The following is a 26,514-nucleotide window of genomic DNA, read 5'->3' on the forward strand; positions in this document are numbered from 1 at the left end:
ATTAGAAATCAGCAGTGGAAGAGAGAAAATGCTGCTGCTCTTATAAACCTCTGATTTTTTTAACAGAAACATCAAATAAATATGACCTGCAGTAAACTTCTCAGTAGAAAACATCAACTTCCAGATTATTTGGTTTATGACCCAGAGCAGGATTCGGATCCACCTGTGGGCTGGGCTACAGGTAACCACGTGATTTCCGAGAAACGCAGCATTTGCCCCATGCAGGACAGGTTATGGCCACCGGATAGAGACATAGTTCAACCATCCGTTGCTCATACCCACTGGCCTGCATGATCTCAGGGGAGGAGGAGAAAGACTAAACTTATTAATTTGTCTAAACTTCAGTCTGGTACAGTTTCAGCCCACGTTGATTTCCCCAGACAGAAGTTCTTAGTCCAGTGGGAACAAAAAGCCTCCTAATAGGACACAAGGAAACCCAAACCTGACCAGAGCTGCACATTATATCCGCCTGTAATGATCCTATTAATGTCAACATGTTTAGTAAAAACTGTCTATGCATCCCACTAATATATTCCTCCAGATTGATGGACTTTACATATCTTGACATCATAACATTAAACAATAATCAACATTTTGTTCTGTCTCTTTTATCTTCATAGTAGGCACACGTGGTCTGGCGTTCTGTTAGCTGTGACATCATCCAGGGAAGACGGCTCACCCGCTACTACCATCTAATGTAGAACAGATTACTAGATCAATGTGTGCTTCTGTGCTTTTTTGTCTCTCTTGTTGTGTCTCTGCTCTGTCTTCTGTAACCCCAGTCGGTCGAGGCAGATGACCGTTCATACTGAGCCCGGTTCTGCTAGAGGTTTTCCTTCCCGTTAATGGGGAGTTTTTCTTCCCACTGTCGCTTCATGCTTGCTCAGTATGAGGGATTGCAGCAAAGCCATGAACAATGCAGATGACTCTCCCTGTATAGATTAGATGACATATTTCATGAATTGGCACTATATAAACAAAATTTTATTGAATTGAATATCTCAAATTGATGATTTGTTTACCTCTAGCAGACTTTTCACAAATTTCTTTAGAGACACTAAGTTCCTGGTCTATTAAAACTAACAGTGATGTTCTGATCTGAAGATATACCAGGGAGAAATGGTCATTAAAGCAAATGATTCTTTCAAAGTAAAAGTGGTCCTCTTTCAGGGAGAGACTAATGCATCCTTGGTGCACCGAGGAGCATTATCTCAGACCCTTCCTCCAGCAGCTGTTATTCTTTAGAACCATCACTGCTACTAAAAAAACTCCCAGTGTTTTTATCCCTGGGGGAGTTATATATATATATATATATATATATATATATATATATATATATATATATATATATATATATATATATATATATATTGCTGGTTCTATGCACAAATTTCCCAGCACATTTTATTAACTCTCAAAATCTCCCAACTTTTTTTCAAACCTCTATTTATTAAAGAATTTTGTTCTATGTACATGACTATAACACAACTCTAGGGCACATACCAAAAATAGGCCCAATCTAAATAAAAGATAAACTAAAATGATCAGAGTACAGTTCACAATAATAGTGATGATCCAAGAGAAGAAAGCAAACTTTCAAAAATCCCCTGCTTATTTGCATATTTCATTTAATCTGCATGCAGCATTGTCAGTAAGAGTGCATAATTGAGTCTTCTGTTGTGAACCTTTCAGTTACTTACAACTGAATTTCCTCTCTGAGGGACAATGATTGTGATGATCTCGGCACTGCTGGTGGTCCAATCCATAACTCAGGACCTACAAATTACACCAATGTAGCATCCCAAGACTTTCTGCTTTACATTAATGTACAGTCGCTGTGTATATAGCTATAGATTCTGTATATAGATCTTTTTTGTCTGCACCATAAACACCAAGTATAATTCCTTGTGCAAACCTTGGCAATAAACTTGATTCTGATTCTGATACAGCATCTCCCAGTTATATATCCCAGTTATATATAAACTTATATATATACATATACCTATACGCCTACACACATACGTACCTACACGTATATATGTGCATATACATACGTGCATACATTGTACATATATACATACATGTGTATTGACATATTTTCCGGTGTTGATAGCAGCAGAAGTCACTTCTTTCAGAATTATTGCACGGGTTGTAGTACAGTGTATTAAATAGATTATTGCACGTTGGTCATTGCACATTAGTTGTTACAGTTGTGGTTACAGTTATAGTGCAGCATTGTATAATCTGCTAGCAGCAGGAATGAATGACCTGCGGTAGCGCTCCTTTTTACAGACAGGATGTCTAAGTCTGTCACTAAAGGAGCTGTTCAGCTCCTCTACAGTCTGGTGCAGGGGGTGGAAGGTGTTGTCCATGATGGATGTGAACTTGAACAACACCCTCCTCTCAGCCACTTCCTCCACTGAGTCCAGAGTGCAGCCCAGGACAGAAGTGGCCTTCCTCACCAGCTTGTTCAGTCTCTTTCTGTCCCGCTCTGCACTGCCAGGAGCCCAGCAGACAACAGCATAGAGGAGGGCTGAGGCCACCACAGAGTCATAAGAAGTTTTTAGCAGAGGCCGGCTCACTCCAAAGGACCTCAGCCTCCTCAGGAGGTGGAGCCGGCTCTGGTACTTCTTATACAGAGCATCGGTGTTATGAGTCCAGTCCAGTTTATTATTGACGTGAACACCCAGGTATTTGAAACTCTCCACAGTTTCTATGTCCTGACCCTGGATGTTCACAGGTGAGTGTGGTGGGGGTCTTCTCCTGAAGACTCCTGAAGGATGTGTACTTATTGGAGCTGACGGTTACCTGGTATATTGGCAAATTCAGAAGATCTCAGCGGCAGTTCTGGTCTTGCAGGGCCGTCCGGAGGTATAAGCGAACTAAGCGGCTGGCCACCAGGGGGCCCCCCCAATCGTTTCTTTTTTTAAACAATTAAATAACTTAAGTGATATAAATGAATGACTGAATGATGATGAAATTATATGTTTTATATGTTTTGTGACAGTTTGTATTCAGAAGTTTTAAAGGGGAAGTCCGGTCAACAAGGAAAAATCAGGGTATCATTAGCTATAACTAAAACTAATACGTTTGTGGTTATCAGTGTTGTAGTACTCGAGTCCGAGAGTTGGACTCGGACTCCTACATTCAGATCATTCTGACTCGGAAATTGAGAAAAAGACTCGACTTTTTTTAATATCATTAGGCTATAATTTTAATATGTCATTAGAATATTATTTGGTGTATGATTTTAATATCTAAATGTCGTACCGCGCACGTGACGTCACCATCTCATGAGCAACGCCCCTTGCCGCTAAGGTTGGGCAAACAGTGTGAGAGCGCACGTAGCAACCAGCCGTTACACATGCAACAGATACAAGGATATGACCGACTTTTCCGCTGTTAAACTTTCACAAAAGAATGTCCAGGCGCCCATTTTACTGGTAGAACTGTGGAACAACATACCAACGTTCAGCTCAAACGATGGCTTGAGTGTCGAGGGCTTAGAAAGACTGGAAAACGGGCCGAGTTGATAGAAAGGTAAGTCGTTGTTTTTCTCCTGCTCGGCGTTCATGGCGTCATTTGCAGTTTTTTTTCTGTTTGTAGTCACCGTCCAGGAATCGGTATACATTTTCCGGCCCGCCGAACAATTTAGTCCGGTCCGGTGGCGAAATGCATTATCATTATCCAACGGCTGTATCTCCTCGCTGCATCGACCGATCTGCACCAGATTTGTTGTGAGTCATGGGGGAACGCTGCCGAACACATTTGTGGGAATCGCCCGGTGGACGGGCGAGGAAAATGCGTAACAGCATCTGCGGTGGGGGGAGCCGTGGCGGTGCGCGAACCCCGTCGCGGCTCCGGGCGGCCGGCGGGCACCGTGGCGGTGGCCGGAGTGCGCTTGGCTGCGAGGGCCGATCGACGCCGCTTGCGCCTTTAACATCCTTCATATGCGGCCTATCAGCGTACCTCGAGTCGCTGTTGCGCGTTCCATAACAACAATGTTTAAAAACCATGGTTAGGAGACGTCTTAGACTTGGAAAAAGCAGTAGTTTTACCGAGTAAAACCAAGGGTAACTACAGCGAAAGAGTTATTAGTGCAATGGAATGTTACTGCTTCATGTCATACATCACACGTCAATAGTGACTCGACTCGGACTTGACTCGGATGAGTAGTGGACTCGACTCGGATTTTTTTTTTAATGACTTGGACTTGACTCGGACTTGAACACTGGTGACTCGAACCTGGACTCGGACTCGAGGCATAGTGACTTGACTACAACACTGGTGGTTATTTAATGAACTTATCTTTAATCAATAAGAAAATAAAAACATAAATTGTCGTCTGAATCACTGTGTATGGGGGCTGACATTACTGCCCATATTTGGGCAGTAAGGGGCGTTTGACATCACATCCTGGGGCGTGGAAAAGCGGAAGCGGCGACAGCATTTCTCTCCCCTTTCCATGCAAAGTCAATAGGAGCCGTTTTACACAGCTGCGATCATCAACAATTTTTTCGGATTTCCAGAGGACTTCACCGCTGACATTCCCAAGAGCTTTTGCTGAAGCAACAATGCCCACGTGCATGGCCATCGGATGTTCCAACACAACTGGTAAAAGTGGAAAAAACATTGCTTATTTCAACTTCCCGATTCATGAGCCACCGGGCTCGTTGCTGGATTGCCAACTTGAAGAGAGCGGATTTGCCATCTAACTTCTGGCCAGAGAGAAAACACGTCATATGCAGCGACCATTTTGAAGAAGAATGTTTTGAACATGACATGAGAGCGAGGATTTTCGGTAAGTTATTTTTTATTTTAGAATTTTTTTATTTAGAATTTGCGGGGATGGTCACCGAGCAGAGGGGCGGAGGGATACCACATGTGATGTGGTATCCCTCCGCCCCAGCATGTGCTGGAACGCTTTTATATTTTAATATTTATACAATAATGACCACCTGCCCTATTTACTTAAGTCACTTCAGCGCGATCTCTCCTCCGCTATGTGTGTGTGTGTGTGTGTGTGTGTGTGTGTGTGTGTGTGTGTGTGTGTGTGTGTGTGCTCCGCTGCAGCGCCGGCAAAGCCATGCTGCGGCGGAGCGCGCGCACACACACACACACACACACACACGTGTATACATATATACTGTAGGACCCGACTGAGTTTGCACTGGAAATAGGTACGCTGGATTCCGTCAAAAGTCCGGTTTCTGTCAAGAAACTCTTCTAAAAAAATCCATATCGCTATGAGATGATGATAGCTCCACGGAGCTCCCATCACTGTCACCAAGTACTTCATCACTCTCTGCTTCGTACAGAACACCAGTCGTCACCATGTTGGAAAATAGTGCGCCGTGACAAACAGAGTGTTGAAACTTGCTCAACTGCGGGTCCGCCGAGTGACGTCAAAAAATGGGAGGTGACAGTACTATTCTTGACCAAGATGGATTCCTCCACATAAACATGATTAAATGAAAATTATTCATAATTAAAAAAACGTATAAGTTTTTGCACAGTATGTAGTAGTTTTATATTTCAGCAGTTTGAATTCTGATTTTGACCGGACTTCTCCTTTAATAAAGGAGTGAAGTATTTTAAGTATTGTTTATTTATATATTTTGTATTAATAAATAACGTCACTGTATTTGTTTATAATATTTGCTATAACTTTATTGTGACATTTCTGTCAATAATCTTCTAGCATAGGTGATTCTGCGTGGTGGGAGGAGGGCCCAAAATCAAATTCTGCTTAGGGCCCCTAAGAGGTTCGTGCCGGCAGTGTGGTCTTGGTAAGGCTGCTGGGAGTGTGGGAAGGAAAATGGAATTGCTCTAGCTCAATTCACAGCAAAACACCAACATATTTGGCTGTTTGGGAGTGCTATGAAGAGGACCAGCAAAGACATGAAGGCTGATAGAAATATCACAGTCAGCCTGAGACAAAACAATCTGCTTGTTGACTTTGGCTTCCGATGCTGGCCTTGGAGGCTGGTTTATCTCTTTTTTTTAACAGTATCCAGTCTGGCAATGTGGCAATAAGAATTGTCCTAATGCCAAAATATGCCCAACAGATTTTACTTTCACAAGTGGAGCAGTACGGTTTCACCATAGTGCTCCGCTTGATTTAAGAATGTAAATAGTTTTATTATAATTCATGAAGGGAGTATTTGAAAATATATGGACATTACTATGAGAAAGTAGAAGAGGAAAGGAAAAACAAGAAAAAAAGAAAAGATCAATGAAAGAGGAGATAAAAGGGAAAGAATGATAAAAAGTCTTCAGTCTGCTTCATCACCTGCAAAGAGAGATGTAAAAAGAACAGCACAACCAACGGACATAGTGTAACAGATACAATAGAGTAACACCATGATACCATTGCTGAAGTATATGTAGTATTATTTAATTCGTACTGTATAATGTGGTAACTGAAGATAAAAATATGGGCTTTCTGTATGGAAGTGAATCTCTAAGTACCTGGAACCCAGCACCTGTAGGTGTTTGTGAGAGTGCACTTGTGCATTTAAAGTTTATCCAAAAGACAAATGCTTAATAGTAGTTGTGTAGAGCCAAACCCCCCCCCCCCCCTCCAGAGCACCGAGGCAGGCACCAGAGAACCTGAAACCCTAGATGCCCAAAGTAAAGGCGCCTAAGAGGGGCAAACACAGGAATTCTGTCCCTCCACCAAGGGAAGAATATAGACGGCCCAGAGGAAATGCCCCAGCCGCCGCAAGACCGAAGCCCCCAGGAGCTGCAGGGATGAGCCCATGGGCTGTGCCGGCAGCCAGCTATACTGAAGTGGAACCGGCTCTGGGCCCCAGGAACCTGAGGCCCCAGGGGAGTCTTGCCCCCTGGCGGGAACCCCGACTGAAGCAGCCGCCAGGAATGAGCTAGTACACGCCCAGGCATCCACCCCCAAACACCGAGCACCACCAATGCACCAGTTGGCCAAGGCGCCAGCCAGCGGAACGGGGCAGGATGGGGGGGGTGAGCTCCACACTTAGTAGAGACCTGAAATGTCCTGGGAGAGGGAGCAGTTCAGACCCGAACCTAACAAGTAAACAGAAAAAAACTCGTACACAGTCTCATTCACACCTTCCTACCCTAGTGCCCCCACTCGCAATAAACAGACTTAAAAAAAACAACAACTGCGTACACACATTAACATATACCACTGACATCCAATATTCCCAGTTCCAGGCACCGGCACCCCAAAGGGGTACCAGGCCCCAGGAGGTGAACCCTGAAACCCAGTTGGGGGGAGGGGTGGCACAGCCACAATTCAACCTACCTGGTTCCTGCTTCGGTCCTGACCCCCCATCCTGTACCAGGACCAGACAACCCCTGACACAAGCCCCCTGGGGATGGGGCCAACATGACCCGAATGGGCAAGTCAACCAGAACCCCCCTCCGCCCCTAAATAACTGACAGGCCCACTCCCTACCCCTCCATATCATAGCCACCCCTCTCCCCACCCATTTCTGGGGAAAGCAGAAGTGTCAGCCGCAGTCACAGCAAGTCACCCGGGCCCTACAACAACCGCCTGCCAAGACCCCAGACCAGCTCCACGCCCAAGACTCCGAAGGATGGTTTATCTCAAACTCTCCTGGATGTTATACAAACATGGCACTCTATACCCCACCCGTTCATGATACCTGTCGTGCTGGTCCTTCACTGAACTGCTGATAACATACCATCTGAGACTATGAATGAAGGGGGGGGGGGGCACTGGTCAGTCAGAGTTCTACACTGACTGACATACATATACACATACACATGAGGATGGCAACAAGTACACCCTCTTTTGACTTACTACATTTTGCTTATTATGTTGTGTGTATGTTGTTTTTTGTGCCCAGGTTTTTTTTACCTGCATTCTCCTACTGCTCCCACACAAGCGTGTGAGAAATGCACTCCTTTTTCCCCTCCCCCCACCACCAATGTATTCCTTTTCTATAATCTGTAAAAGGCAGTGCCTTGGAAAAGGCAGCATGGGCTCAGTGAACCAGTCTACCCATGTAAGTCTTTCTCTGGATGAGCCTGTACTGAAATGTAATTTCCTCCACAGGGACAATAAAGCAATTCAATTCAAACTGAGTTGAACTAGGCAAATAATAATATCATATTATACTATTGTCATGTGTTTTCAAATGAAAAGTATCCAGTGCAGTTTTTTGGTGAAGCACCAGTAAATTTAATCATAGCAGAATAAAAACAGATAACTTCCCTAAACACCAGACATGGAGACAGCTGTTTCAGGTCTTATAGGTCTGGAGTCCTTGGAGCTCCTGGAGAACCGGATGACAGAACGAGGACTTCCCAGTGTTGGTCCAAAAGAGACACTTAAAACTGAAAGATCAGCATTGACCTAATGGGAAAATACGAAGATGACGCTAATGAGTCAGGTGGGAAAACAGTGATTTTTTTTTTATAAAAAGTGATTCAAGGGCAGATATCCACAGAAGGTAGTTGGCCACTAGATGGTTTTACATATATTTACAAGTAAATATAAAATCCAAAATAAAAGAGCATCATTCAAAGTTGAACAATCATCATAAGCGAAAATATTTAGGACATTTTATCAGGAAGCATGAATAAATAGGAACAAAAAACATGCAACATGAAATGATCTAGAAAACAAGTTACAACTTAACTCAGCAGTTTAATAACAATGACATAAACTCTGGATCCTAATGGACCTGCACAATATTTAAACCTGATGGATTTTGATTTTACTGATGCACACTTTAAAAAGTTTACCACAGACAAAAACATTTTTAAAGATCACATTTTGTGTATTTACAATGATTGAACCCAGTAAAGCTACCACTGGATACAGAGAAAATCCATTAATATGACCAAAGAAAAACAGAAATCTAAGCAAAATAAAGTAAACTCATTAAAAGACACTCTGAGATTCCTTTGAATGAAGCAGGATCTCCTTGTTAGCTGGAGGTTCTTGGTCCTTGTCACTGAGGCCCCAGAAACAACAGAGTGCTGACCAATAACTAGGTTTTCACAGAAAACAGGTTGTTCATTTCTCAATGTCTGGAAAAGTTCAATTTCAGTTTCATCTGATCGACATAATGTTCTTCAATTCAAAGTCCAAATGGAAAAAGGAGAATGGTGAGAAGAACCAGTAAGGTCCAGCTAAAACTGCTGAATGCTTTTACAGTTTTATGTTTATCTCTTATTGGAAAACAACCCTTTGAGCCATGATGATGCTGCACCTGAAGAAGAAAATACCGACTGACTAAACCCTAACTGTAGCCCTTGTTCTACGTCTAGACCAGACAGAGAGACACAGAGGAACCGGGCCTGAATCCAACTCCAAACCCAGGATGCAGAGATTCAGTGAAGGTGGTGTTGAAGGTGTGGATGTGGATCAGAGAGCCAGAGGAGACTCTGTAGAAGGACAGAAAACCAGCAGGATGGTCCAGGTAGACCGCTACTCTGCTGGTGATGGAGGAGGAGGTGGAAGAGGAGGATGAGGAGGGGGTGGAGATTGAGTTGAGACTTATGGATGTCCCTTTGTTATTGTGGTAAATAGAGTAAATGCCATCAGAGCAGAACAGACTCCAGGACTTGCTGTTGTATCCAAACTCACAGGTATCACTGTCTCCTTTCCTTCCAATTCCTCGGTAGCTCACTGATACATGAACCCTCCCTTTTCGCTCCACCTCCCAGTAGCAGCGACCAGTCAGAGCATTTGTGCAAAGAAGCTGACGACACCAGTCAAATCTGTCTGGATGATCAGGATAGAGCTGCTCCTCCTCCACATGGGTGACCTTCCTGTTGCCTTCAGACAGTTTGAGGTTTCTGTTCATCGTGTTTGTGTCGATAACAAGTCGACAGGAATCTGATGGAGAGAAACACAACCCAGCTGCAGTTATTTATTAATAATCCTTAGCCTTAATAGTAAGAAATGAACTAGAGGTGAAGATGGTTGAATGAGCTGCTTTGCTGTAACGGAAACAATAAAACACCCTTACACTTCCTTAGACCCGGCTTCAGGTACTGGACCCCAGCAGGTTCCACCCTAAAAGGAGGAGGGTCAGACAATCAGTCTTTTTAAATATGGAAGCATGGACACGACATGGCCTTTACAAACTCAGAAGGAAACAATTTAATGTAGACCATAACCAGTTTAACAGAGATAAAATAGTTAAACATTGATACAGCAGATATATGTCACTGAAGAAGTTCAGGATATATTCAACATCAACCAATAGTGTTATTCCTCTAATGTGTTGTGCCTAGAATAAATCCTTATAAACCAGTTTATTTATATTTATATATATATATATATATATATATATATATATATATATATATATATATATATATATATATATATATATATATATATATATAGTTTATGATGTGGCTTTAATTTTCCGCTTGATATTAATTATGGTCCTTTTTACGCTCTTATAATTTAATAACATGTTCCTTCAGTGTGCCAATAATATTTTAGCGACTTCGTCATGAGCACAGATGTCCATATTAGAACTGGCCAATGTTTATGTTAGAGAGCTCCTTCAGATCCATGGATTTCTTTTTTTTTAGAAAACCTTCATGAAAAAGAGCCAGAAGTGGAGGACAATGAAGAATAAGATGATGTTTTAGTTATATTAATCTGTTTGTTTTGGCCTGAAAAGTTCATGTTCTTTACCTGAGAGTCTCCAGTTTTGAATTATCATCCACCAGCCTAGCCTTCATCACTTTCTCTCCATCTGATCCTGGATGGTTGTAGCTAAGGTCCAGCTCTTCCAGGTGGGAGGGGTTGGAGCTCAGAGCTGATGCCAGAGAAGCACAGCCTTCCTCCGTGATCAGACACCCTGAGAGGCTGTAAATAGGAAAGAAAAGCATTGGGAACATTTATTTACATTGGTTTATAATCCAATACTTTTATAATATGTAGGAATGGATCATAGCCTTAAAAATAACCTTATATAGTAAAATACAAAATTATCCAGTTGAATTACTTTAACAATTAAGGAGCAAGAAACAGGAAGTGAAACCTAGCTTGACCTTGTAGTGGCCAAGAGATATCTATGGGAAACAAAGTTCATCTGGATATTGGCAGATAGGGATCTCCATTCCAACCTCACAGACAACATGTTGATGTGCCCATGAGCAAAGCGGGACCTAAACAAAACTTACTAACCTATCAGTGTATAAATGCGGGTTTGAGAGTGTTTTTGTGAGTGTAACATATTTTATAATTATGTTTATATAATCTTTAACTAATGTGTTACAGAAGCTTAGGATGACAAATGCATGAAGTTGCTCTATAGTGCTTTGTATATAAATCATAGAAGAAACAGAAACCAAAAACAAATCTATAATTAAATATGCGATCAATACTGACCTCAGATTCTTCAGTTTACAGTTTGGACTTGCCAGTCCCTCAGACAGAAGGTTCACTCCCGAATCTTTCAAGTCATTGTTTGTGAGGTCCAGCTCAATCAGACTAGAGGACTGGGAGCTCAGTACTGAGGACAGATGAAAGCAGCTGCTACCTGACAGGTTACACGTCCTCAGCCTGAAAAACACAGAATTTGAGATATCACACTGAATACTAAAGTGATTAAAGGTCAAACGATATATTGGCTGGCCGATATTTTCAGCCAATATTTGCGTTTTTGTCTTGTATCGGCCGATTCATTTATGCATTGGTTGATCCATGAGTGCCTTCATCAGCTATGCCTTGATGTCATGTGACGCACACAGATTGCCGCTCTCTCCCTGGCAGAGAGCGGCTGGTAATGTTGTCAGACTGATTCCTAACAACAATAAGATACATTTTTTAATTTTTGTTGTATTTTTAACCGTCTAATTGAGCTTTAATAGCCCTTTGGATGTCTCCCTCTTTCACAGTGAGTGGGAGGGAACCACGTCTGTTTCACCCTGAGAACGGGCAGATTTGCACTGTTCAGTTTGCCACTGAAACTTGCATGTCAATGTTAGTTTTCAAATGGTGGTTGAGCCACTTAAAGTTGGAATAAAACTCCTTTCCCACCGTCTAAGAACCCATATCTGGTCTCCGGCATGGCGCGTTGCCATGGAGAATCATATAGGCACATGAAAACAATCACTACACTAACAGCATCTACACTAATTGCTCCCCGGGCGTTGTGATAGCTGCCCATTGCTCACTAAGTAAAGGGGTAAATGCAGAAGACAAGTTTCATTGGAATGTACAATTGCAATGACAAATAAAGATTTATTTTTTCATTCTTTCTTTTAATTGAAGTCCTTTTTAATTGCATGAAAGCAGTTGAAAACATTTGCTGAGAAGCAGAAGCACACAGATGATGTGAACAAAATAATAGCAGCCTTCAAAATAAATGCTATCACTGCGTTTTATGCATCTCTAATAAGTAATAGCAGTTACACTTTCAGAAAAAAATATACTTTATAGCCAGTCAAAGGTAATCAACTGGCTATACAGTACCCAGGTCTGGTCTAGATCCTTGAATGATTGAAATTAAATTATAATGTAATCACTCAAAAAACTCACAATGCTTACCTGAGAATCTGGAGTGAACAATGCTGACTCTTGAGTCCAGCACATAAGAGGTTAACTCCTGAGTCCTTCAGGTTGTTGTTACTCAGGTTGAGCTCTATCAGGTTGGATGTAAAGGAACCAAGAACTGAGGACAGTGGTTCACAGCTTCTGTCCGTGAGGTTACACTGACTCAGGCTGCAAAATAAGAAAAACAAAAACTTAACATGTACACCAAATATCTTTTCTGTCATTCTACTGTCTTGTTATATTATAAAAATAAAGCCAAAAGCTGTGTACTCACATAGCTTTCTTTGACAGCTTGACCACCGGCAGCAACCTTAGAAAGCCCTCCTCTGAGGCTGAATACTTCTTCAGGTCAAATACATCTAGATTTTGTTCAGATGACAATAATATAAAAGCAAGAGTGGACCACTGGGCAGGTGACAGTCGTTCTGGGGAGAGGCTTTCTGAATTCAGAGACTGCTGAATTTCCTGCACCAAGGAATGGTCATTAAGCTCGTTCAGACAGTGGAAGAGGTTGATGCTTCTTTCTGCGGATAGATTCTCACTGATTTTCTTCTTGACATACTGGATAGTTTCCTGATTGGTCTGGGAACTGCATTCAGTTTTTCTCAACAGACCTTCAAGGAGGCTCTGGTTGGCCTGCAGTGAGAGACCCATGAGGAAGCGAAGGAACAAGTCCAATTGCCCATCTGAACTCTGCAATGCCTTCTCGACAGCACTTCTGTAAATGTCTGTTTCTCTAGATTTATCTTCTCCGGTTTCAGATCTCCAGGATGTCGACTGATCTTCCATCAGATTGACGCCGGAGTTGGTGAAGGTCAGATGGACATGGAGAGCAGCCAGGAACTCCTGAACACTCAGATGGACGAAGCAGAACACCTTGTCCTGGTAAAGCCCTCTCTCCTCTCTAAACATCTGTGTGAACACTCCTGAGTACACTGAGGCTGCTCTGAAATCGATGCCACACTCTGTCAAGTCTGATTCATAGAAGATCAGGTTTCCTTTCTGCAGCTGATCAAAAGCCAGTTTTGCCAGGGACACAATGATTTTTCTGCTCTCTGGACTCCAGTGTGGATTACATGCTCCATCATATTTGGCTTTCCTCAAGTTGGTCTGAAGCACTAGAAAGTGAACATACATCTGAGTTAGCGTCTTGGGAAGTTCCCCATTTCCTCCTTCTCCTAACATCTCCTCCAGAACCGTAGCAGTGATCCAGCAGAAGACTGGGATGTGGCACATGATGTGGAGGCTTCTTGATGCCCTGATGTGGGAGATGATCCTCCTGGCGTGCTCCTCATCCCTGAATCTCTTCCTGAAGTAATTCTCCTTCTGTGGGTCAGTGAACCCTCTGATCTCTGTCACCATGCCAACACACTCAGGAGGGATCTGATTGGCTGCTGCAGGTCTTGTGGTTATCCAGATGAGAGCAGAGGGAAGCAGGTTCCCCCTGATAAGGTTTGTCAGCAGAACATCCACTGAGGTGGACTCTGTGGGATCAGTCAGGATCTCATTGTTGTGGAAGTCCAGAGGAAGTCGACTCTCATCCAGACCGTCAAAGATGAACAGAACATGGAACTCTTTAAGCTGATAAATCCCAGATTCCTTGGTTTCAGAAAAGAAGCGATGAACAAGGTCCACCAAGCTGAACTTTTTCTCTTTCAGCACATTCAGCTCTCTAAAGGTGAATGGAAATATGAACTGGATGTTCTGGTGGGCTTTGCCTTCAGCCCAGTCCAGAGTGAACTTCTGGGTTAAGACTGTTTTCCCAATGCCAGCCACTCCCTTTGTCATCACTGTTCTGATTGGTTGATCTCTTCCTGGTAGGACTTTAAAGATATCTTCTTGTCTGATGGTTGTTTCTGGTCTGTGTGGTTTCCTGGATGCTGTTTCAATCTGTCTGACCTCATGTTCCTCATTGACCTCTCCAGTCCCTCCCTCTGTGATGTAGAGCTCTGTGTAGATCTGGTTCAGGAGGGTTGGACTTCCTGCTTTAGTGATCCCCTCAAACACACACTGGAACTTCTTCTTCAAGTTTGACTTGAGTTTGTTTTGACAAGTTCCAGCACGAGTCCCTACATGAATACAATAATAATAATATTAATATTAATAATGATGAGCAATTTGTGCCTGAAATTACATACCTGATATAAATCTAGTACAGCTTTAACTTTTAGTACTTTTGTGATGCTAAGGCATTAAGTGATATTTTTTCAAGAGGAACCACTATTGCAAACATCACTATGTCTAATTTATAGGTGATTAAACAACAAAAATAATCAAATTATTTGAGCCTCCCTTAAAATAGTTTTCAAATAAATCACTGCAAAACTACATGAAACCCCTTTTGAAAATATAGGCCAAGCCTCAGACTTTGTATACTACATCTTGACAATAACTGTAGCAAATCTGGACTGAATCAGCTTAAGGATATTTGTTTCAAAAATGACTTAGTAGGCAGTGTGAAAGGCAACCTCTGATTTTGGCCCAATTTAGTGGAATGTGCCAAAACTGTGCCTAATGTGTTTTTCACTTAATAAAGCAGGTAGGTAGGAAGCAGGTCAAATAAAAGCACAGATTTTTATTGTGGGACTCCCGCACATGAAAAAGCCTTTGGCAATAAGATTTACCTTGTGTTTCATTAAAACTCATATCATGTTACAAATCTCCTGGAGATGACAATTTACTCCTTTGCACTGCTCTAGTGATAGAGAAAAAAAACAGCACAGCAGAAAGTTACATTTTCTCAATGAGGAACAGCTGCTGTGCATTTAGCTGTGGGAAATCCCCCTGGGAAAGTTCCAGTGACTGGCAGTATTGTAAGGTCCGTTAAGCAGTAGTATTACTTCACTGGCACAGATGGCACAAAGACATGTTATATCTTGTGTAAAAGGTTGAACTCTCCAATGATACCAACTTTGGGGGTTGGAGTTAAGTATTTCTGTACAGTGAAGCAATTTTGATAGGCAGTTAAATGGCATCTTGTTGTTATAAATAGATCTGGAGAACCCAACATCAGCCAGACACAGAGTTTAGTTCTAAAAAGTTCATTGCAAAAATGAAAAATAGATGAAGAGGCAGACACACAGTAATGGGCAGGAAACCAGAGCATGCAGGTGAGGTGACTGGTAGAACCAGACTTGAACAGGTGTAGCAGGCACTGACAGACTTGAACCAGAGACGGGGGGGGGCTGGTCAGGCCTGGCACTGACGGCATACAACAGTGAGGGTTAAATACATATAAAGCAGAAGAATCCAGGTGAGCAGTATTGACTGCAATTAGAGGCAGCAGGTGGATCTGATCAAGAGCAGAGTGGTGGCTGGTGGCTGAGAGGTGTCAGGGCTAATAGAAAAAGTCCAGAAAGTCCAAAACAAACAAAAACCTGAATCATGAAAGTGCTGTAAAAGTATTTGTGAAAAATGGGGACTTTTATAGAAGCATTAAAGGGACAAAGTGTAACTAATTTGGCTTTTAATTAGCAAAAATAAAGTATTGGTACTATGAAAACATTTTTTTCTAGCAAAGTCTAATACCATCACATTAAAAAAATGAAAGCGTTCTCCTAGCTCGGCTTTGATGCACTCACTGGGAGATGGCATGTTGCACTGTTTTTTCTGATTCAGCAACCGACGGGGGCCAATCATTTCCCCTATCTGCCTTTTATATGCAAAGACACCGTAGCTCATTCAATTTGCCGTTTTCTGTTGAAATAAAGGACCATCCATACTCTTTGCCCAGTGAGAGGGAAGAGAAAGTAACCAAAAAAGAAGTGATAACCAGGAGAAAACAAGAGTCTATATCAATGTAGCTATTATTACCAGGGGGAGAATATTCATGAGGGAATGCAGATTCAAAACTGATGCAGAGGCCGCAGGTTTTCTGCTGGGCAGCAGGTGAGTTATTTCAATATAACAGTGAAGTTTATGTTGCCGTTATGCTAGGCAGTGTAGTCCAGCATCTACTGTCCAACAGGCAGAGATGGGTAGCGAGAACTGTCGCTGTTTAGAGCTTAAATAAGTGACTGCCCATTCAAATACGAGTTCACCTTCGTGTGGACAGGGCCTAAGACTGAAAATACTGCACTGTTCAATATGATTGTGTCTGTTAATTTCATGTTTTCAGTTATTTGCAGACTCCATGTTGCTGCTAATCTACAAAGTGAACTTGTGAATGAATACATTTACACATGTGATCACTCTATATTTTCAACATGAAAGGCACACATGCAGGTTTTAGAAGTCTGGAACAAAGCAATAAATTGTTCAGATTATTGTTCCCACTTTGGTGTTAAAACATTCTTTCAGTTTTTGCTCAGGAAATCTGCTCTTACTGCTCTGCAGACGCTCAGCCAGCTCCTCCTGCTTCATCCTCCTCAGAAAGTTCAGGGTGATCTTCACAAAAGCCTCTCTGCTGCTCCTCCTCTGCTCTTCATCCTCCCCCTCCAACACCTCCTCGTCCTCCCATCGACTCTCTGAGCATTCTGGGAAAACTGGACTCAGAACCTTCTGGATCTTCTTCAGCTCCTTCTTCACAAAGGTGACCATGGTGTCCTCCAGCAGCTGGAACAGAAAAACATATCAATGAGATCATGGAGCCAAACATCAGGACCAGGTTGGACGGACATGGAGTCCTCTGGTCCACAAAGTCCAGCATGGAGACGTCTGAACAGAATCGATGGAAGACCAGATGTTGTTCAGGTACAGACCATAAATATGGAGTCCAGCTGGGTCTGTTGCTGCTGGGCAGACGGACCCCTGGGGACATCGGGGCTCTGCTGGTCCTCTCTGTGGAGGAACCAAGAAGTAAGAACATCATACTGATCCACACTGAGACACTAAAATAGATCCTTGTGGCGTTGAAACTCCACCAAGCAACACCTGATAGATGACACCGATACTTGACCTTGAGTCTCTGGCATGCAGTGAGACAGAGCTGAGAAATGGACTTGAGCCAGTTTGGTTTTTAGAAAGGTTGTCCCTTAAGAAAAGACTAATGCCAGAGTCCAGCAGTTAATGTGACAGTGCTGAATAGTTAGACATGCCTCACACGTGGCAGACGTGTGTCTCTCTTCCTTTGCACTTAAGTCAGTTACCTTATGGCTACTGCTTCTGGTATTAATCCTAACCCTAACCATATTGGCCTGAATTTAACAAGACATGATGAGGGACGCCTGCCTACAGGCCTGTTCCCGGTGGAGATGAAAATAAAGAGCAATGGTGAACAACGACACTTTGACTTATAGTCTGAGAAAAGATTACAACAATTGTAACGACACTGGACTAATTTTAGTTTGCGTTCAGAATCTAACTAAGAACAATCTACAATTGTGTGATTGCTGAACACAGTAATGGGTCCCAGCAGAGAGATTTAGGACATTTAGATATTGACGCATCATTAAAATACCTTTAATTTTATGTATCAGAATCTTTTACCTCTGTCCTGGTAAGACATGCTTCCCAGACTCGTTACTCTTTAGGGACAGGATGTCGTGTTCAGGTACAGGCGGCTCGTCCCCTTGCAACCTCTTCCTACGAAAGCACACAGATAAAATCCACACTGTGGTAAAACATCTGGCAAAGAAGTTGGTTTAGTTTCCTAAAATGTTAAAATGGCCGATTTCAGCGACCTCTAGCTAAGAAACATAAATATGAAAGGTCAGAAACGTGAGAGGGATATTAAGAGCTCGTTAAGTGACGACTAGATTTAAAGATCCAGAGGAAACTAAACCTCCATCTTTATTATCCGTAAAGAATTTCCTGTTTCAGGGGCGTATAGATGGCACACGACCCACATACTGAGTCCTCAGTCCTCGACTCGGCTGACCCGGGTTTGATTCCAGCCTGAGGTCCTTTGCCACATGCCCACCCCCCCAACCTCCCCCCTTGGAGTCGGGTTGAGCCGCTCAGAAGCAGAAGAAAGTAACTAAAAGAGTCACTTCCTTCAGAAATGTTCTGCTGAGTCAGTAAACGCTGCATGTCTGCAGGGAGGAAGTGAAACAGAGCGGGGGACACCATCAGGGCTTCGGTGGACTGCTGCAGCCCCAGGGAGGAGGTCCCTGCTCCACCAACCGGCCTCTGGCCTCATATGGAGGCGCTGGAACCAGGCGGGGAGCTTTCAGCACCTGCAGCCTCCTCCTCTGTTATTTAATGGTATCTCTGTTGTGAAGGTCTGCTGATGCTGCCGTGGCTGAACGGCTCCCAGACTCCAACGTCAGTCTGGATCTTCGGCCGTCACAAGCATCGTGTCGATGAATTGATGACAGATTCGCTCAGGCTGATTGAGACACTAACAGGGATCCAGTGAGGTGGTTTCCAGCGATCAGCTGAGGGATGAATCCTCCCTCTGATCATTGACGGTTCCTTTCTATTTCTAGAAACAGTGACTTTCTCATGCGGTTCTGCTGCTGGAGACCCAGGTTCCTCATTTAGCCACACGCGGCCTAATAGTGACATGACCTTTAAAAACCGTCCATCAGGATGACTTTGGACAAGCAGGGACCTCTGGCTGCTCAGAAGGAAGCAGAAGCATCAACAGTTTGGTGCGGCTCAGTTTGCTGAACTGATCCATCCGGACCCGTCTCACCTCTTTGCTCCTGGGGGTCGGTCCGGTTTGAACAGAATGACGATTTCCTTTGACTCGTCGCTCCGACAGGAAACGCAGCTGGGCTCAGGTCCGGTTTCTGGTTCTGCTGCTTTCCTGTGAATAAAGACGAGTTGGTGACGTGATGCTGAGCTCTGACATGGAGACAAGTCCTACACGGTTAGCTGGTGATCTGACCTCTGACCCTCAGGGGCCCCAGGCTGAGGGGCTCCACAGGGAGGGACTCTGCCCTCGGTCCACTCCATGCTGCTCCTCGGCGCCGTCAGCACCACCCAGCTGGTATCTAAACACAGACGGGTCAGTTAGCGGCTCCAGAGACGTGATCCGATGCATTCTGGACTAAATTTCATTACTTCACGTATTTATTTACATCTATTTTATGCTTTACATGGCGGCTCCACGTTGAACTTGTCTATTTTTATCTATTTATTTTCCAGAAATTGCCAAAGCATACTTTGCTGAAATCTGTTCAGCTGTTTGTTTTTATTTATATGAATCGAACACTTGAATTAATGTTTTAGCAGCGATGTTAGAGGAAGATTGAACTAGAAGCAGAACGTGCTGAAGGCGATCCCCTCTGCTTCATCCAACATGAAGAATTATCCATAATTAGCAGTTTAATTGCTTCCAGTGAGCAGCGCCTATATTAACGCATCTTTAGCGGCTGGTTTATGTTCAGGAGTTTCTCCTAAGCATTTAATTATTAACTGACCTTTAAAATGTAGGGAGAAAATGAAGAATTATTCACCAACTTATTGACTTGTGGTTATTGAACTGATGAACGAGACAAAAACCCAGATTAACTGCTAACAGTTAAACACCTGGAGCATAAAGACGATCAGCCGATCAGGAGGAAATACGCTGATGAACGTGGATAAAACTAAACCTGGTTTAATCGGTGGTGTAACGTCTGAAGGTGTCAATGATGAACCTGATTCCAGCTGAAAGTGGACCTGATGTTCCCTGATTGGACTGCCGTCGTTAATTGATCCTCTGTGATTGGACAGTTAATCAGGATCCTCATTGGTTGTCTTCTTTCTCTTCAACAGTCATCAGCTTTACTGCCAGTACATCCAACTTTCCTGGGTGTTCCCAAAGCTTTCATTTCTTCCAGTGTTCCTTCAGAACATTGACATCCAGCAGTTCTTCTGCCTGGAACCAGGTCCTACTGGACCTGCAGCTTCTCTGGACTCAACGTGTCTGAGTGGAGAAACATGGCGGCTCCCTCTGTTGCTTTAATTAAGTGTCTCCAGTCTGATTTAACGCGTCTGTTTCAAACAGATAAAGGTGAAGTAAAAGAATAAATACATAAACACTTCAGGAGAACGTAAACATCCATTAAACTAGTTATCTGTCAAACTGATTTAAAATGTTAAAACTGTGGATCTGGAGTAAATAGATGCTATTTACTCTTTATATTCAAACTAACAATAATACTTTACTCATCCCTTCCCTGCAGACGATCAGCCTCCTTTAAATATGCAATGCTATATAGAGAGTTTTTGCTTCTTGGCCCACATGATGAAAAGTCTGTTCTAAACCTTCCTGGCCTTAAAGATTGGATCAGTTTGGGTAGAAAGAGAAAAGTAGATTGGGCCTGAAACGAGTTAAAAAGAAACTTTGTGGAACATAAACTGTGACATTCAGTCATTATTTACTCTCAAGGCTCCATAAAAGAGTCGAACTAGGCATTTCTCTGTCAATCAGTAAAATCTCAACATCTGCTGAGCTCCAAAAACACTGAGGGGAAACATCTGGGACAGCCTGAGCTCCAGAACCAGGCCGCACAGCGCTCACGGAGCCGGAGCCGGAGCGTCGGAGAGCGGCCAGACGCGCGGCTGCTGCCCGCCTCCCCCTCAGCCTGAGCCGGCAGGATCAGCTCCAGCAGCCCCTAAGAGAACAGGGAGGAAGAAAGGATGGATTACTTACCGACAGAAAGGAGGAAGAGTGAAGGCGACCAGAGTCAGGGTCTGATAAAAGTGAAAATAAAGCTCCAGAGACGTTCAGGGACCCGCTAAGAAATCAGAAACCACAGACACGCCGGAACGTCTTTAACCCCCCTCCCCTCCAGTCATTTCTATTAAAAGTAGTTTTGGTTCACTTTTTTATCCGCCCACAACGTAGAGCTTCTGTTTTTAATCGCTATATCAACCAGTTAAAGTGGAATAAAACAAAGTTTGCAGGAAATATTTCACCAGAGTCACATGGCAGAGCAGAGTCAGCCTCTGAATCACAGGGTTACCTCACAGATTTTCATATTAAGCAAATTTTGATTTAAACTTCAATACATTTTCATTTATTGATTTTAAGTGTATTTAAAATCAAGAAATAAAGATGTCTGTGCAATATACGTTGTTTTTTTTTTAAATAAATAAATAAATAATTCTACGGGTTACGGAGGCCAAATGAGCATGTCTCCACTGACTAGGTTTACTTTTAATAATATAGCAACATGTTTTTTTTTCTACTAATATAAACATTTGCCATTATATTTAACATACATAAAAGATATACGAGAAAAATACATGAATTATTTGTAAGACGGCACTTTTTAATTATGTCCCTCAGATTTGTTTAACCCCATAACAGCAATCCCCCCATTCTTAAAAATAACGGTTCAGTTCATCTTCTTCAGCACCCAGGAAGTGAAACCTCTCCAGCCTTTTTTCACACTGCAGAGAAACGTGTTAACAGACTTTCTTACCTGTATTTCTCTGTTTTTAACCCACAGAGTGACATCGTCAACCTTTTAACACTGTTATAATGTGCATAAATTATATTTACTATTGTCTAGGGGAAGAACGCCAAGGATTATAAATTATAATATCTTGTTTTCCTCATGCCATATGCTGCTCCATTCATAGTTAACATGGATTTATGGCTACTTTTTAGCTAAAATCTTCAACATCATAACAAACAAACATTGTTACTGGGCTGAATCATCGTTAACCGTCTCCTTGTTGAATCCCTGAGAGTTTCGGTCCACAAACTCTCCTGATGATGGGTCAGCGGTGGTGGCCAGCCGCTCCTCACTGCCTCCTGGTCCTCAGCAGACATGATGCTCTCTCTGCTCCTTTTCTCCCACTTCCTATCAACCCCACTGCTGTCACCTCCTACCCATACCAACCCTGAGTCAGGCCAGGTTTACCCCCATTTTGCCCACAGAGCGGACATGTTGGATCGTCCTTCCTGCTCCATCTGTGCCTAGAATAAATGTGGCAGGGATTACAACAAGAACGTGCCGTTAGTCTAAAGTTATTCAGTTTATGTACTGTTATTGTCATACTGTTTAATAAATCACGTTTTCAGGGCAAACACTATTAATTATGCTGATGACATCGTCTTCTTCCTGAAAGATAACTCTAAGGAAGGTAAAGCATTAGAAAATATCTTAGGCTTGTTTTCCAAAGCTTCTGATCTTCGCTTAAACACTAAAAGTGTGAACTTCTTACATTATATGGGTGTAAAGACACGGAAATAACGTCAAATATCTCGGTGTCAAATAATCAAGGATAAAAAAATGACAGAGAAATTAATTAAATTCAAGCCTTGAACGATTAGGTCAGCAGAGGTGTAAAGCTGAGGGTGTTACACGTGTTAATATATCGATGCCCGTCTTTAAACATTACGTCAATGTTAGAAAGGTCAACTCTATCATATATAAGTTCATTTAGAGAAATGAGCCCCATTACGTCAGAAAATCAGTTATTTAAAGAAACAATATGGAGGTTATTAAAGCAGTGGCCTCTGAGGCAAAGGCTCTGGAAAAATAAAATGGAATTCATGTTGAAGCAAGATTCACTATTTTGAAATCTCAAAACTTCCTATTAAAAAAATCTGAGATCCATAAACAAGTTATTGGAACATTCGTCCATAACTCTGTGTCTTAGGGCGCCACCTGGTGGAATAACAGAGTAATTGTAAAACAAAGTCAGTCAGCTCTGTACATGATGTAGATTCTACTGAATTTTAAAGTAGATTTAATTCAGTGTTGTGAAAAATAAATAAAAATGTAAAGCTGTCTTTCCAGCTCTGATGCAGCTTATAAAAAAATACAATTATTTTTTTCTAAAGTTCAAATTAAACTTCCAAACCTGTTGATCAGAGATTTGAAGATTACAGTCACATTTTTTATATGTTTAGAAATTTTAAAGAGACTTTTTTGTAATATTCTAATAAAAAGGCAAAATATAAAATACTAAAAATCACTGGAAATTTGTACAACTGGCCAATTGCACCCAAAGAAAAACAGTTCCCAGTCTCAGCAGAGACTTTGAGGCGTAGACTTGGTTTTAAAGTGGATTTTGACATGAAAAGCTAGAAAATTAAAAGTTTTTCCTTCTATTGCTCAATCAGTAGAAAATTCTGGCAGTACATTTACAGCTGATATTATTTGTTATTTACTTAGACAAGAGAAATGTCACTTTGATTAATATAATTATGGGTAAATACCATCTTTAATAAAAAAATAAATGAAAAAAAAACACCTGGCAAATTTAAACTGCTTTAAAAATGAGTCAAACGTCTTTGTTCTAGCAGAACATTTTATAATTCTCGTTTGTGATTGTCTTGACGAGAAGTTGTAATAAAGTTTTTTTTTCTTCCCATTAAAATAATCAAGTAATAAGACACCACTGGAGCAGAAATAATCATATTTATTATAAGAAGCTAAGAGTTCTAGCCGTCTGGAGGCCCGTTAAGTGACCCAGTCCAACTGCTGAGGTCAACATGACAAAGTTCTGGACGAACGGGTTCAGGGAGTCCTGTTGGCGCCGAACGCACCGTTTCTCTCAGAGTCGCACATTTGCCCAGGGAACCTGAACGCACCACCGGCAGCAGACGGTGGAGACACGAAGCATCCGTCCGGCCGGACTGAGCAGAATCCGGGGAAGGTTCTGTCCAGGTTCAGGACTGAACCCGCTGCAGCTTGGGTTCTGATGGAGCCTCGATGGTTTCCCCAGACATGAAGAGCTCCTGAGGCACAGAGAGAAAAGTGTCAGAGACGTTTGGGTTACAGGAAGTTCAAGGAGCAGACAGAGAAATTAAAGGAACTCTAAAAAAAACAGAAGAAATGAGAATCCTGGTGGACCGGAGCGGACCGGGTGACGGTGTCTGAGGAAGATGACCAACAGGAAGTCACAGGAAGTGAGCCCGGTCCAGTCTCCTAGAATCTTCTCCTGGTCTGCACTGATGTCCCGTCCTGGTGGAGGTGGTCCAGGTATGACTTCACAGTACCTGTAGGGTCCAGGTACAACCCCGTGGTACCCGTTGGGTCCAGGTAGGACCTCCTGGTACCTGCTCATCCTGTTGCAGCAGGACGCAGGTCAACCAATCAGAGAGAGACTCCGCTAAGTGACGTAGCGTGGGATTTTCCCACAGGGAAAACGTCTTTACTTCAGATGCCTGATAAATGTTAACATGACAGCAGGTAGTAAACCGGGCTGGGGGAGAATACCTTATCATAGATGACTTTAACGATGAGCGAGCAGCTGGGACATGTGGCCACCTCCTCCCCGTTCTCCAGGTCCTCCTAAAAAAAAAAAAAAAACACAAAATGGGTTCAGATCAGGGCTCAAGCTGCAGGTCAAAGGTCACAGTGTTGCTACAGCAACCGTACAGTATTTTTACACAGAAGTGAAAGCAGAGGTCAGGCTACGCTGAGAGGTGAGGTGTTGATGTGAATGAGGCATAAATCCCTGAATACAACAGAACTACACAAAGACGTGTTTAAGGAGTTATTTAAATAGATCTAAAATTCAGCTGAAAGGGTTTCCTAACAGAAAAACACCATGTAAACAATAGAAAATAATGACATAACTTCTAAAGATGAGCAGAAATAATTCATCAGACCCAGCCGAACTAAGCCGAACAGTTCACTGAACTAGTTGCCGTGTTTTCCTCCCAGCAGGTCCGGCTCTGCGTGTCCCACAGGGCGGCTGCACCTAAACCCGCCAGATTTCCACGGGAGTCTGGCGGCTGGACCCACCTTGGTTATACAGAAGCGGTCTCCGCAGGGACACGGGAAGTAGTAGGCCTCCGTCTCCTCGTCGAACTCAAAGTCTTCGATCTCCACCTCGTCGTGAAACACCGCCATGGTTCCCCGGCGGAACCATCCGCTGGTTCTGCTGGGTTTGTTACGGGCCGCACGCTGGACGCAGCCGGCGAGCTGCGCAGGGTGATGACGTCAGTGTCCCAGGCATAGACGAGGCGGTGTTCCCCTGTGAAAATCTGTTCCCCCCAGTGTCGGGAGCGCGCATTGCAGCGGCGCTTCTGATTGATTTCTCGGTAAATAACTCATACAATTATGTCATGGTTGTAACATTCAGTTTAATCAGCAGCAAATTTATAAAATAAAAATAAATAAACAAGATCCTCTTACGCTGTTTTGTGTTATTTTAAACTCCAAGATAATCTTCTTTTTCCAACTTTTGTTACTTAAACCTGACAAATAAAAGTAAGCCACCAAACACAGTATTCCAACACGTAGTGTGTACTTATGATTTTCTTATTTTCTGAAACAAGAGGATGGAAACTGGCTGATAGCAGGGCACAAAAGACAAGAGTGTAGACTTCCTGGTAAACCCCGTTGTAATGTAAAACATGACAGATTACTGGGTTAAGGAAAATTCTAGTATACTACATGCTATCACACATAATTTTTGAGAATTTGGAAACAGTTGCTCTTTATTTCCCAAAGTTTTTTTGGGGAGGAGGAGAGGAGATAATGGATATTTCAGCTGCCTGAAAGACCGCGTTTATTTATTTTTATTTCACAATTTTGTAACAACAGCTGCCGATTAAACTGAATGTTACAACCTTGACGTGATTATATGAGTTGATTTACCGAGAAACCGATCAGAAGCGCCGTGAAAACGGCCAGATCCGCCTCTCTGACTGCAATGCGCGCTCCCGACACAACACCTGGATGCTCCTTGACGGAAAACAGCTGTTAATAGTCAGATTATGACAAAGACTTCCTGTTATCTCATGGCGGAATGACCTAAATTACGACAACAAAGCAGCTGTGGGTTTATTTTAAGTCTTAGTCCAACTTCCTGGTGTCTGGAATCAGGACCGCTCAAAGACTTTCTACTCCCTGTTGTAGGGGAATCAATCAGATAAAGTCTACTGTGTTAAAGACTTTCTACTCCCTCAGATAGACGGGTCTGTTTTCTGCGGAGTCCCATAAAAACTGTTTTTAAAGACACATTTAGTAAGTTTAGTTCACTGAGTAACTTTCAACCTGCAGATCAGTTTTTTATACTTACCAGATCATCTTTATGTACAAAGCACTTAAAAACAGCCTCCAGCTGAAACAAAGTGCAGGTTAGACACATCCATTAAAATAACAATTAAAAAAAATAGAAAGATAATGCATCAAAAC

At 42.6% G+C, this 26,514-nt stretch overlaps 2 protein-coding genes across 4 annotated transcripts; both read right to left on the reverse strand.

Annotated features, from left to right (window-relative positions):
• Positions 1–8,175: 8,175 nt before the first annotated feature.
• LOC105921073 (NACHT, LRR and PYD domains-containing protein 3) lies at positions 8,176–22,327 on the reverse strand. Of its 3 annotated transcripts, none has more exons than XM_036128273.1 (13): positions 22,279–22,327; positions 20,062–21,021; positions 19,308–19,413; positions 19,113–19,226; positions 17,963–18,058; positions 17,236–17,314; positions 16,861–17,089; positions 12,810–14,604; positions 12,530–12,703; positions 11,369–11,542; positions 10,670–10,843; positions 9,987–10,033; positions 8,176–9,853 (listed from the first exon to the last, which is right to left on the reverse strand). In XM_036128273.1, the coding sequence occupies exons 3-13, from the start codon at positions 19,373–19,375 to the stop codon at positions 9,279–9,281; spliced, it is 3,525 nt and encodes a 1,174-aa protein (XP_035984166.1). In that variant the 5' UTR covers positions 19,376–19,413; positions 20,062–21,021; positions 22,279–22,327; the 3' UTR covers positions 8,176–9,278. The 3 variants fall into 3 exon arrangements, with proteins under 3 accessions (XP_035984166.1, XP_035984167.1, XP_035984168.1); XM_036128274.1 differs by having other exon boundaries at positions 20,017–21,021; XM_036128275.1 differs by lacking the exons at positions 20,062–21,021; positions 22,279–22,327 and adding an exon at positions 21,060–21,204.
• Positions 22,328–23,765: 1,438 nt separating this feature from the next.
• On the reverse strand, positions 23,766–25,333 carry dph3 (diphthamide biosynthesis 3). Its single transcript, XM_012856751.3, has 3 exons — positions 25,117–25,333; positions 24,586–24,660; positions 23,766–24,104 (listed from the first exon to the last, which is right to left on the reverse strand). Exons 1-3 carry the CDS (start codon positions 25,222–25,224, stop codon positions 24,036–24,038), a joined length of 252 nt encoding a protein of 83 aa, XP_012712205.1. The 5' UTR covers positions 25,225–25,333; the 3' UTR covers positions 23,766–24,035.
• Positions 25,334–26,514: the final 1,181 nt, after the last annotated feature.

The sequence above is a fragment of the Fundulus heteroclitus genome, chromosome 24 (assembly GCF_011125445.2).
Source record: "Fundulus heteroclitus isolate FHET01 chromosome 24, MU-UCD_Fhet_4.1, whole genome shotgun sequence".
Classification (NCBI taxonomy): Eukaryota; Metazoa; Chordata; class Actinopteri; order Cyprinodontiformes; family Fundulidae; genus Fundulus; species Fundulus heteroclitus.